Below are 12,653 nucleotides of genomic sequence, written 5' to 3'. Positions count from 1 at the left end.
CAAGAAAATAACGGGTTCGATGGGACTTGATTTGTAAGGATCGAGAGAGGGATGGTCTGGGAGTGAAACAATTAGAGTCCTTCAATCTTGCTCTTCAAGGTAAGTGGTGATGAATGTTGCTCGCTGAGAGAGAGACTCTTTGGTTCAAAGTCTTACACCCCAAATATGGCGATCTATTTGCTTCTCATGGGAAAGTGGGTGATTTTGGTGGGTCTTTGGAGTCTAATTGGTGGAGATATTTGAAGAGGGTTGTGAGGGGTCAGATAGTGATGGAGGGGGACTGCAAGGAGGTCACAGAAAAGAGGTGGGAGATGAGATTCTTATTATTTTTGGGAGGATCAGTGGGTGGGGTAGCCGCCTTGAAGGATTCGTTCCCAAGGCTTTTTAGTACGTGTTCCAATAGGAGGGCTCAAGTGGGGTATTTAGGTATGTGGAAGGAGAGGTTTAGAACTCGCAGTTATCGTGGAGAATATAGCCTTTTGATTGAGCAAGATTTGTAATAGATGGGTTGATGGAGATTTTGAGTCGGGTACAATTAAAAGAAGATGGTGTTGACAAATGGATTTGAAAATACGATGTTTCTTTTTGCTATTTAATCAAGTTTGCTTTGTTGTTACCGTAGCTTGCAACAATTCTAAATGGTACGACATAATACTTATTGGCTGAGTCACGACCAGGTCGCATTCTTTAAGATGTTTCGTGGCATTGCAAAAAATGTGCAAACAGACTATCAACCACGCCGTCCCTAGGATAAAACAGCACAGATCTCTGCTATCGAATTTTTACTGCATTATAAGAACCAATCTCGAATACACCCACCATAATATAACTACCAGTGTCAATTCTTAAAATTCTCACAATATGGGTAATAGTGTCAATTCTCAAAATTCCCAAAATATGGCTACTCGTGCCAATTCGTTTCCCACAATACTGACTACCAGTGTCAGTTCTCGAAATACTCATAATATAGCTACGTGTGCCAATTCTTTTCCCTCAATACTGACTACTAGTGTCAGTTCTCGAATGTTTTCCCCCAATACTGACTACTAGTGACAGTTCTCAATATTCTCACAATATGACTATTTGTGCCATTTCTTAGTGCCAGAGAAAGAAATGGGGAGAAGTTTGTTGGAAATATGAGGGAGAAATAAAATGTTGAATGAAAGCGCATTCAACTTGGGGCGAGTTATAATGAGGGGAGAAAACCTCTATTTATAACATAAGATTTTTTTCATGTTCCTCATCTCTCTAATATGGGACTTGAGACTTGTTTTTTTTTTAAAAAAACTTTTCTATGTGAGACTGGGGAGTTTTTTAGATTTCACACCCAAAAGTTCTCACTAATGATTTTCAACAAACCATGTTCCAACAGCTTACAAAGTGATTTGGCAAGTAGAAGAGATCAATGCTGAGGACTGCGTGTTGTGGGATACAATTTGGAAATCTCGAGCTCTCTCAAAACTCGGGTGTTCGCTTGGAGAATTATCTTGGATATGATTCCTAGTAAGTGGAACCTAGCACAGAGAGGTGGTAACTTTACTTGTAATGATGTTCTTTGTGTTTGGTATCAGAGTCACCCAGAGACTGTAGATCATCTTTTCTTGCCATTTCTCTTACCGAGTTTGTCAACTTCTTTATGGGTGGTTGGGGCTTACGGAGGTGTTACCTTTAATTTTCATTGATTTCAACATCTTAATTCTATTAAGGATGCCAAGCGAAAGGTGTTGGTTCTTTATTTTGGATGGCTGGAATTTAGTCCTTATGGAGATGTAGAAATGACATGATCTTTAACAACAAGAGGAAGTGTACGGAGGAGGTGTTGGACGAGATAAAGTTGAAATTTTTGCTTTCGACCAAAAGTAAGAGCAAAGGCTCTTCTATGTCTTGATTTGGATGTGTTTCTTTCACAATTGTTTGCTTGGATTGTTATTGCTAATTGCCTCCTTAGGCTATACGTGTTTGTGGTTCATAGTTGTTTTTCTTGAATGTTGTAGGTCTCAGAGTTGTTTTTTCTATTTCTTTTAATGTACATATGTTCCCTTTTTAATAAAAATTTTACCAAGTTACAGCCTAATGGGATGGTGATTTTGCTTAATTTGACAAACTTTTGCATAAGCTATTTGGAATATGGAACTTGGATAACAAAACTCGCATGGAAATTCATGTACCAGTAGAAAATTAGTTCAGATATTATTTATTGTGCCTTTCCTTTCTTGAAGACAAAAGTTGCTTTAGCTCCTTAGAATATTTCAGGCTAGACTTGTTCTTCCAAAGCAATACATTAAATAATATATTCAGAATCAGAAAAAAATATTATATATTAGACAGGCTTCTATTAAAGATATCCTACTAATCTTCCACAAATTGACCAAAAGTATTATCGATACAGAGCCTCCTCTCAGATAATCTGATTAATGCCGCAGAGGCACTTATCAGATACATAAATTTTCAAATATAAAAAAAAAACATACTTGCTCAACACAGAACTTTCTATATTAATTTCTTTTTCTTTCTTGATAAAAAAAAATAGAAACATACAATAAATATACAAGACCACGAATCCGAACTAGCATTGAGATAACAAACCTGCACGAACACGAAACACAAAATTCAGATCTAAAGGTAACAGCCTTTCTAAAATGAGTTGTCATTTATCACAATGAAAACGTCAAGAAACAATAATAACCCTTTACTTCTACAATTGTTTGGCTTTCAACAAGAGTTCATTAAAACACATTATTGGTCACAGTATTTACAAGAAAATTACACAAGTCCCATTACATGTTTAGGTGAATGTATTAACTATGAACATCCCTCACTCAATCTCATAAGCAAGTACTAAGTTTGAAACTTTAAACTCGACTGAATCTGCATATAATTTTGAGACCGATGCCATGAAATTATCACTCGTCTTTCTGATGCAAAATACTACGCAGGCTATTATTACCATTGAGAGCAGCATGATATATTCGTTTTTCAGCTAGCCCAATATCAGAAAGTACCAAATTACCCTGTAAGCAAAACAGAAAATAAACAAAATCAAGCTGGTATCGACAGCAGGCAATAGCATTTGAAAACAGCAAGATAAAATTTACCCCCTCCCATGCAACAAGGAATCACTGCCTCCACAAGATGGTGATAAAATAGTTATATAAATGACTCATGGGCAATGAAGAATAATATTTAATTTTATTCTTTTAACCGTATTTCAATATTACTTTCTATTCAACCCCATTACAATATCGAGTCAGAATATACTTCTTAAACAAAAGAACAAACCGACTGTTAAATAATGTACTTGTCATTTTCATTTTCAAAATTTGGAATGCAGAAGTAAAGAGATTTTTCAACAGATGGATAGATTGATCAAAATAACTTTCTTTGAAGAAAGAATGAGTGGTGCAAATGTATTAAGTCTTACACTGTTAATTTATGCATATGTGTGTAAACTGGAAAGAAAGATGGACTCCAGCTATAGAATAGGCAAATACTCATATCCTTCCTATTTAATACTAAAAATATTACCGGATCAAATTCCACAGAAAAACCTTCTATCAGAAAGAGAAAAGGAAAAAGTCCACCTAAAAACTAGAAGAAATACCTCACTAGCCATCAACCTTCTGACATTATTAGCATATAGTTTGGGGTCATCCTTCTCCTGCTGTGAAGGGTAGTAAACAGGTAACTGTGTCACCTCCATATAATTTACAAACTGGCAGAGGAGAAAAATCAAATGGCGCACCTGCCAACATGTATGTAAACATAAATTAAGATAAAAAAGAAATCTCACCAAGGAAGACGTCCAAATTAAATTAGCAAACACACAGAATGAAAGAAAAGTTATTAACTCATTATTGGAAATGTTCGCATAACATTTTGAACAATTATTGCAAGCAGAAACAAAATGTGTTCTCCTATTGCCTGAAACAAACTTACAACGTTTTGCATTTTACAAAAGTAGAAAGCAAATGTTTTGCACAACTGACTGACAAGTTCCAGTTACCAGATGAAGTCATTCAAGTGTAAAGAGCAATGTAGTCAAAGGCACCAGAAAGGTGCATCTAAGGCTTTGAGGTGAGGCACTAGATGGGTAAAGTGTCTATATATATATATATAACAGTTAAAAAAATTAGAAAAAACAACCATATAATTTGCTAACTGTGAGACTAAAGTGTCGAACTTTGGACTCTTAACGGCATGCAGTTTAGGGCTTTGTAAATTCACTAAATTGAACATCATAATCATTTATTTTTACTATGATTGTCATGAATGAATAGTTAATTTATGTGGCAAATAAATTCAAAATAATCAAATATTTAACTGGTTCTTTTTTCTAAATGTAACGGTTTAACACCTTACTTTAGTAAGGCATGTGCTTTTCAGCATGTCTTGTCTCAAAGTGATAAAACCCTCTAAGGGAATTTTCACCCTTAACTACCTTGTTAGATTATTCCTCTAGTTCCTCAATTTTCATACAAGACATCAAATTCAATTCAGAACAATGTTTAAAAGGTATGTAGCAATTCACATCTAACAATGTACAACTTCAGGTTCAATATATGACAAATTTACCAAAACAGAGCAACTTAGATGTTGGGTACTCAGTTAGCTTCTATTATCAGAATTCAGCAACAAAAAATGAAACTTCATTTCTATAAAACTACTTAGTTACTTACCCCAGATATGGTATCCCAGGCAGGACTAAACCTCTGGTAAGGGTATTTTAAAATTACAGGCTGTACCGGTGCCTGTGCCAGAAAACCACCAGTTTTGAATGGAAGGAGGAAGTCTCCATTTGTGGTTGTACCTTCTGTGTAGAGTAAATTATTATAATTTGTAAGAACTTTGACACAAGTGAGTAATTTATAATTCTATATACTCCAAATGACTTGATAATTTACTGACAAATGAGCAAAGAGACACATTGACTATAATATGAATGATGCTATTGCCACTCAGGCTCCAAATAATTCACATCCTAGCAGCAAATAAGTTAATAAATGTAAAGAAATTAAGGTATAAAATAATAAACAAACAAATTTAATCTTTGCGCCTCCAGAAAACAAATTTTAGAACTAAACCCCAATTTTGTTGAAAGGGTGAACTCCCCCAAAAATCATAAAAAAGGAAAATTAGAATAACCTGGAAATAGCATCATTAGTGGAGCAGACTTATTCTGATGAGCTTCTTGAATTCTTTCGGTTACAACAGCTGCAGGAAGAAAACTTTCAAGTTAGCTTCACTAGAAAATTTTCAGATCACAAGATATGATTGCAAGGTGCACATCCACCAATTATCTATGCACCTGAAACACCCTTGGAGTCTGATGACTTTGATTCACGCTGAACATAGACACAGCCAAGGCACTTGCTGTTACAAGAAAAGGCCATGATATGTAAACACCAGGTTCTGAATAATCCTTGTAATGAAGAAATAATTCAAATTGAATCATATAACATGCAGCATTCTCATTTTATGAAATACATGTTGATTACTACTAATAGGAAAGATCAACTTTGGAATGAGAAAAGAGCAGAACAGCCCAACATGAAAGCAGAACTAAATTGAAGCAATGGTATTTAAGTTTTCAATGATACATAATCATAAAATAAACCAGGACAAACCAATAAGAGGCCAACAAACCTGATGAGACCAACAAAAGGAAGTTTCGACACTGATTTCTTCATCAATGAAATACAAGATTTAAACATTTGAAAAAAGAAATATGTCAGTAACAAACACATGTACAATAATCATTCATATAGAAAAAATCAGTCAGATTACAAACCTTGGCAACAAAACTTGGAAACGATGATGACATGTGATACAAAATATCCAAGTATGACACATGATTTGATATTATTACGCCAGGTCTTTCTATTTCTCCGGGTTGTTGTTTGTCTTCTTTCTTAAAATGAAAAAGACCAAAAAAATAAGCAAAATTAATATCAAATACCAAAATAAAACGTCATGATTGCAAAATATAATTAAATGAGATGGCAAGAAACTGAATTCCAATAACTGCTATAATACATCCCATTAGTCCCATCAAGAATGCAAATAAACCGAGGCACTGTTTCTTAGTAGGTAATAACTAGGTATATTTGCAATGTGTAAAGGAAGTAAAAAAAATGAAAGCCGGAAAAAAGGGACAATCTTTGTTTCAGTTCCAAAGGGAATGTGATTATTAGTCTTGTTACCTTAGTAATTGAAATAAGAAATACCACGAGTCATTTGGCGTTTTCTATTTTTATGATATTCCTAACAGAATCACATGTGAGACTTTATTGTTCTATTCAAACACAAAAAGGAAGAAGGTATTAAACTCTATCTCAGTGGTTTAAAAATCAATACTATTTTCATTACGCAAGTAACGGTTTAGGCATTATGGAAATCAGGAAAAAAGCAATAGCATAAAAGGGGTTTAGTATGAGAATAATTCTTTGATATCCCTCCCAGACAATACTCCTCCTAATAACTATAAGAATTAAGTATGAAGTGACTTTATCCACACTTCACCAAACCTACTTTTTTCGCTGAGTACCAATTATGAGGCGAAATAGCACAACAATCTTAGTATACGTAATAAGCCGAGTGGGCTTGACACCGCGTCTCAACCTAGGCTAATCTCTATTAGATGCATCAAACAAGAGAGAACAAAACACATGCCAATCAAACACACTCTAAGAAGCAGAATAAGGCAATTGAAATAACATCATTAACAAAATGATTGCATCAGTAACAGCATATATCAGTAACTAATATCCAGTTTAAGAGCAGAGAAATAAGTACCTCAGAGGCAGGGTTATGATTATGAGAAGAATCAGTGATTGAGTAAAATCCAAAAACAAAAAACAGAACTCTAGAAAGCCTTCTTCCACAGAAAACAATAACACGTCTTCTCCATCCACCTAAATGAGCATAATCCTCTTGTTCATCATCGCGATTAGGAGAATAGAAGAGAGTACAAACCCTACATATGAAGTAATACAAAAGCAACAACGTCATAGCCAGAATAAGTCTTATTGGAAGCAGAGTAACCAACGCGAAACCGAGTAAGAGTTTCTCCTTAACGGTTAACTCGCCAAGTCCCATGGTTCCGTAAACATCGCGTCTAACGTAAGCAGCGTATTTCTTCTCCATTTCTTGAATGGTATCGGAAGAGATGGTGACGGAATCGGACTTGAGAAGAGGACGGTGGTCGGGGATGGTGTCAGTGTTGACATTGCCGTTTGATTTCGGCGGTTTTGAATTTAGGTCTTTCAGTTCTGACTCCATTGTTTTGAAATTTGAAGGTTGGTGATTGAGATTAGTGATTAATTTTGGTTTTTAATATATAAATGGAATAATAGGGTTTTTGGTGAGTAAAGGAGAATGAGTGCTGAATTTGCTTTGCTTATTGTGCAGATCTAAGATTATTGGTCACGCTCTCTTCGTTTTCTTTTCTTTCAAAGATTCCTACCCTAAGCTTAGATTATTCATTGATTCTAATCATTAATTAATAATTAATTATACTCAAAATTATTTAAAGATTTATCCTACCATACGCTATGATTATTATACAAAATATAAAATTAAACTGATCAAAAGTTAAAGTACTGTGAAAACTAGATAGCATCGGTCAAAATTGGTTTAGCAAAAAAGTTAATACTTTTTGAAATGATACATTAATAATTAGAACTTTGAATCCCATAATTATTTCATATTAATAACAATTTCAATAATTTAATATATATTGCACATTTATATTTATCAAATTATTGAATTTATTATAAAATATATAATTTGGTGGTAAATATGTAATTAGTGAACTACTTATTTATTGAAAGTTGAAACACTATATCATGTTATTAACTATATAATATCAATAACATTCTTTTTTTATTTTATCTAAGTGAGAAATTTCATTAAGAATAATCTCAATGTTTTTTAGATACATATGTTAAGAAATTATTGACTAAACAAAAAGATATTTAGATATTTTGTAGTAGTTGAGCACCATCTTAGGTGGTGACTAAAATCTATTGTGTTTAGTTTGTAAGGAATTATTCACTCCTAATAAGTGTCGTTATTGGGAATCAAAACATTGATCTTGAAGATTTAGTGAGGCTTTATACTACTAGATCAACGTCTTATTAATATATATATATATAATGTGTTTTGAAGACTCGATTCGTTATTTAGTTCGACTCGTTAGGTTCATCAGTCAGCTCGATTAATTATTTATTTATATATATAATAATTTTTATGTTTATTATAACTTATACATTATTTTTTATATTTATTATTATTATATATAAAAAGATTATATTTATATATACCAAACCTTTTCAAGTATTTTCAAAATTTAATTAATTATTTGAGTTGTTCAAATAAATCATTCGAACTGAACCGAACAGTTCATAAACTTTAACCGAGCAGAATTCAAGCTAAAAAAATAAATTGTATCAAACTCGAATCGAGTTTCAAACTGAGTCAATACTTATTGAGTTGAACCGAGTTGAACTCTGATTCGATTCATTTCTGACCATAATTATAGGATATGATTTTTTCCCAAAAGGAACGGAAGGATGACATAAAAATTAGCTTACAATAAAATTTATTTTTATAGAATGGAATATTCCCAAATCCATCATTTGTATTTTAAGATTATTAAAGTTACTACATTCACAAATAACTTTTTTCTAGATGTTCCGTTAAATATAACAATGACTCATTATTCCTTGTACTAATCAATCGCTTCTCTTATGTACTTCGATTAAGGTTGATTCTCGATAATAACTATAGCTTATGATAATATTTCATTTATGTTAATAGCATCTACAACAAAAAATTTGTCCTAGATTTCACATGTTATTTTATAATTGACTATTGTAAATTATGTACGTCAATTACTTTCTCACTATAGTATATTTACGTAAGTCAATTACTTTCTCGTTATGGTAAATAATAATTTTCTTCATAATTTGATCCTACAATCTATCTCATGTGTATACAGTGTACTAATATATTCTACACTATTTTTCTCTTTTATTTTAATTCTTTAACACGGCAAATTCTTTCCCAGCCATGCCCTAAAAGCAGAGTGTCTATATTTATGGATATACAATCTACTTCTCACATATCTACGCATCAGGCTAATGCACCAATTCAATTCTTCAATGAGAGGATCACTGTTCTTGATGCTCTTAGATTGTTTTTATAGTTAGTTTGAGAGTTTGATTTTGAAAATGAATAAAAAAAAAAGAAAAGGATTGGGAGTCATAAAATATACTTATGAGATAATTCTAAAGTATTTTCTTTCTCTTCATTCTCTAAAATTCAACTCCTAAATAAATCATTAGAAGAACTAAAATTATATATTTGTAAGCGTGTATGACGTCATACAATGTATAGTTAAATGAATATAATGTAAAATATATTAAGTATCACAACCACGTGAATGTATTTAATTGAAAATGTTACAGCACTATATCCCATTCAATCTCAATTTTTGTTTGGTTAAATAATTAACTAATTAAGTAATTGATTTGATTAAGTGTACACATCTTTTTTCTTATTATTATTCATATTCTTTTCCTCAAAAGTAGTTCCACACCTTTAATTAAGCATTTTTTCCTATTCATGAAGTTGGGGTTTGTGATTCTGAGAGACCAAATATAATGAAGCCATCAATTCAAACAGGACCCAACTGCATAGTTTTGCTAAAAAGAAAGATTCCTAAACATTTTATTTTTTTTGGTATAACTTGATATATTCTTACTGAGGCTCACAATATATTTTATTTGCTCAAGGTTTAAGCCTTTTAATTTTTTTTTTTAAATTCAACGTAAATTAAAATGTTATACTAAACAGCAAATTTTAATCAATGCAAAAGAGGATAAGAAAACATTAGTGAGAAACTCACTAGCGAACCTAAATCCTCTAACCAAAAGTTTTTTACGTCTCTAAACTAGCTTAATAGGAGTTTGCTTAATAATAAATAATACATATCTCATTAAATCTTATATTAAACACATTTAAGTATTTGTCAAAACATTATTGAGTTAACATAGAGATAGGAAACTTTTGGATAAAGATTTGGATTACTAACTAGCAACCTAAGTGTGATCTAATGTCTTAAGCGTCAAACAAGATAATGACACAGTATAATAACCACTGATAAGTGGTGTCTTAAGAAATCAAAATACTAAAGCTCAAAAGTTAATATTGATTAGTACAATTTTTGGATTTTTAATACCTCAAATACACTACTCTACCAAACAAAGTTTCTTTGGTTTCTTAATCAGTATCCTTAGCAAGACACTTAAAATGGTGATAAAATGATAGTTTTGGATTATAATTTTGAACATAAAATGACCATGGCATCTGATACGCCCCGTTTCAAACAAAACATGATGATAAACAGGAGCTACTTGTTCCAAGACACCACATTCAATGTAACAACCGAACAATCAACCAGGAAAAAACAACCTTGTGGGCACAAAGAAATTCTGCTAGAAGCCTAATTCTTGCCACTACCAAGTGTCAGCTCCAGATCATCCAATCCCACTTCATGAATCTTTTCCCCAACCCAAGGTTTCACCTGTTCCCCAAATTCTGCCTCAGAAATTGTCATTGCTTGCATTTTCCCTCTGTTATCAGGCAGAGCATGCTGCTGCTGAAGCGGAGGTTTTATACTAAAACTGAGACTTGGACAAAATGGGTGCGGAGATGCAGCAGAAGGTGCAAATGTTTGCCGGAAGTTCAACCAGTGACCAGACTCAATGGTGGAAGTATCAGACTCGTCACACTCCGGTATAGTTGGCGGGGTATAAAGGTGACGGTGTGTTGGGCTAGCAGGGGCAGAAACTGCAAAAAAAGGGTGATGATTGTGATTGTGATTGAGATTGAAGGAAGCTGCTTTGGCAAATGAGTCCCAAGTAGGAATCGGTTTAGGATTTGTTGATGTTGGTGATGACACAGGTGGTGTTACAGGGGCACTGTTTGATATTCTTAAAGGAGCCAGAGATGGTGGGAAAACATTATGAATGTATGGAAAGTCAGCATTGTTGAGATCCAAATGAGAGGGGCTTTGGAAAAAAGAGGAGGAAGGGCTAAGTTGGTAGGAATGAATTGGGCTTGGAAATGAGGATGAAAGAGGACTTGGATTCTGTGAGGAGAATGGGGTGTTTCTGGTTGAGGTCCCTGCACCTGAACCTGATGGGGGCCTACTTCCCTATTTCAGAACAAGCATCATACCAAATAACACGTTAGTATCAATTAGTAGGTTGTGATAATTTAGTAAGGGAAAAAATGTCTCCAAATCCTAGGTCAATCACATTCCATCAAATAATTAAAAAATTATTTTCTATTTTTATGATTTTTATAACTAGGTATCACTTTTTAACTAGATTAGTATGTGAATATGTGATACAACAAAAAGTGGGACAATAAATCTTCATTTTTAAGTATGTACTATGGCTGGGTATGTTAGGAGATTACTTATCAACATAATCACTTATAAACAAAATGGTGTATGCTGGGTAAGATATTTTAATAATCAGAATGTTAAAATAATGTCAAAATGATGATCTGATACATGAGTAACTTCTAGTTAACACTAAAATAGGAAAAAACTACTTATTTTTTAAGCTTAAACACTAAAATAGGAAGAAGAAAAATGTTTTAGAGGAGAAAAAACAGTTTTGAGAGAAATTTCAAGCTTATTCAAAATTCAAAAAGGGCTTAGTTTAATAAAAGATCACTTGATTATTTTGGAATTGATCATAAATTCAGCTAAACATAGCTCATCAAACCAAACAAATTATTTTATAATAGATTTTCAGTAAATATATCTAAATATTAAATTGTCCATGTTATAACAATCAACTCAATTCCTCAAAATTAAAACAATCTATTTTGTATTTTCTACCGAATGAGATAACCGTAATTTTGTCAGCTAGAGCAGGAAAACAGAGTTAGATCTTCCTTTCGGTAAAGCAACATAGTGACATACCATTACCAATTATTCTCAATTGTTACAGCATAGAACACTTCATTCCATAGAAATTAAAATTGAGCTAAATAACAAACAGATTCATCAAAAAAATGAGTAATAGACTTGAAACTTGAAAAACCACAGATTCATGAAAAATTGAAGTAGAATTTAATCAAAAAATAAGGAACTCAACGCAAATTGAGATAAAGAAGATCCACGAAGAAAAGAGATAGATAGATAGATAGATACCTTGCGATAGGTAGTGCCGTCTGGTTCAACGGTCCAACCAGCTTCATTACAAAGAGCTTTCAAAACTTCATTGTTATCACAGTGCTTTGGCAAATTATAGTTCCCCTGAGCTCTTAGCCCTGAGTATATCTTCGCCGCTATCGCTCTTCTCCTCCTCTCTCTCCTCCTATTGTTTTCCCTCTCCCTCCACGACGGTTTCCTCCGATTCGACGCTGCCATCGCCGACGTTGCTCCGTCTGAAGTCATCTTCTCCACCTTCACAACCAATGCTGATGTGTTCTGCGTTGCACCTGATTTAAACCCACACACACACGAGGAACGTGCTTTCTTCTTCTTCTTCTTCTTTCTTCACACTTGATGTTGTTCTATATTGTAGTTATTATAACTTCTTAGAATCTCTGCATGTTTCACTAATGATCAAAGT

The 12,653-nt window shown here is 33.1% G+C and overlaps 2 protein-coding genes across 4 annotated transcripts; both read right to left on the bottom strand.

The window, feature by feature from the left end:
- On the bottom strand, nt 2,336-7,432 carry LOC109343941 (lysophospholipid acyltransferase LPEAT1-like). 2 transcript variants are annotated; one of them, XM_019582472.1, is made up of 9 exons: nt 6,793-7,432; nt 5,789-5,908; nt 5,644-5,681; nt 5,306-5,370; nt 5,143-5,211; nt 4,677-4,810; nt 3,602-3,742; nt 2,948-3,011; nt 2,336-2,586 (listed from the first exon to the last, which is right to left on the bottom strand). In XM_019582472.1, the coding sequence occupies exons 1-9, from the start codon at nt 7,276-7,278 to the stop codon at nt 2,567-2,569; spliced, it is 1,137 nt and encodes a 378-aa protein (XP_019438017.1). In that variant the 5' UTR covers nt 7,279-7,432; the 3' UTR covers nt 2,336-2,566. The 2 variants fall into 2 exon arrangements, with proteins under 2 accessions (XP_019438017.1, XP_019438016.1); XM_019582471.1 differs by lacking the exon at nt 2,336-2,586 and having other exon boundaries at nt 2,618-3,011; nt 6,793-7,431.
- Nucleotides 10,294-12,653, bottom strand: LOC109343933 (protein BRASSINAZOLE-RESISTANT 1-like). Of its 2 annotated transcripts, none has more exons than XM_019582462.1 (3): nt 12,230-12,653; nt 10,506-11,218; nt 10,294-10,456 (listed from the first exon to the last, which is right to left on the bottom strand). In XM_019582462.1, coding segments are annotated over exons 1-3 (960 nt in total). In that variant the 5' UTR covers nt 12,476-12,653; the 3' UTR covers nt 10,294-10,455. The 2 variants fall into 2 exon arrangements, with proteins under 2 accessions (XP_019438007.1, XP_019438006.1); XM_019582461.1 differs by having other exon boundaries at nt 10,294-10,473; nt 10,505-11,218; nt 12,230-12,652.

Source organism: Lupinus angustifolius, chromosome LG03 (genome assembly GCF_001865875.1).
Source record: "Lupinus angustifolius cultivar Tanjil chromosome LG03, LupAngTanjil_v1.0, whole genome shotgun sequence".
Classification (NCBI taxonomy): Eukaryota; Viridiplantae; Streptophyta; class Magnoliopsida; order Fabales; family Fabaceae; genus Lupinus; species Lupinus angustifolius.
This window is presented reverse-complemented; position numbering and strand designations above follow the sequence as displayed.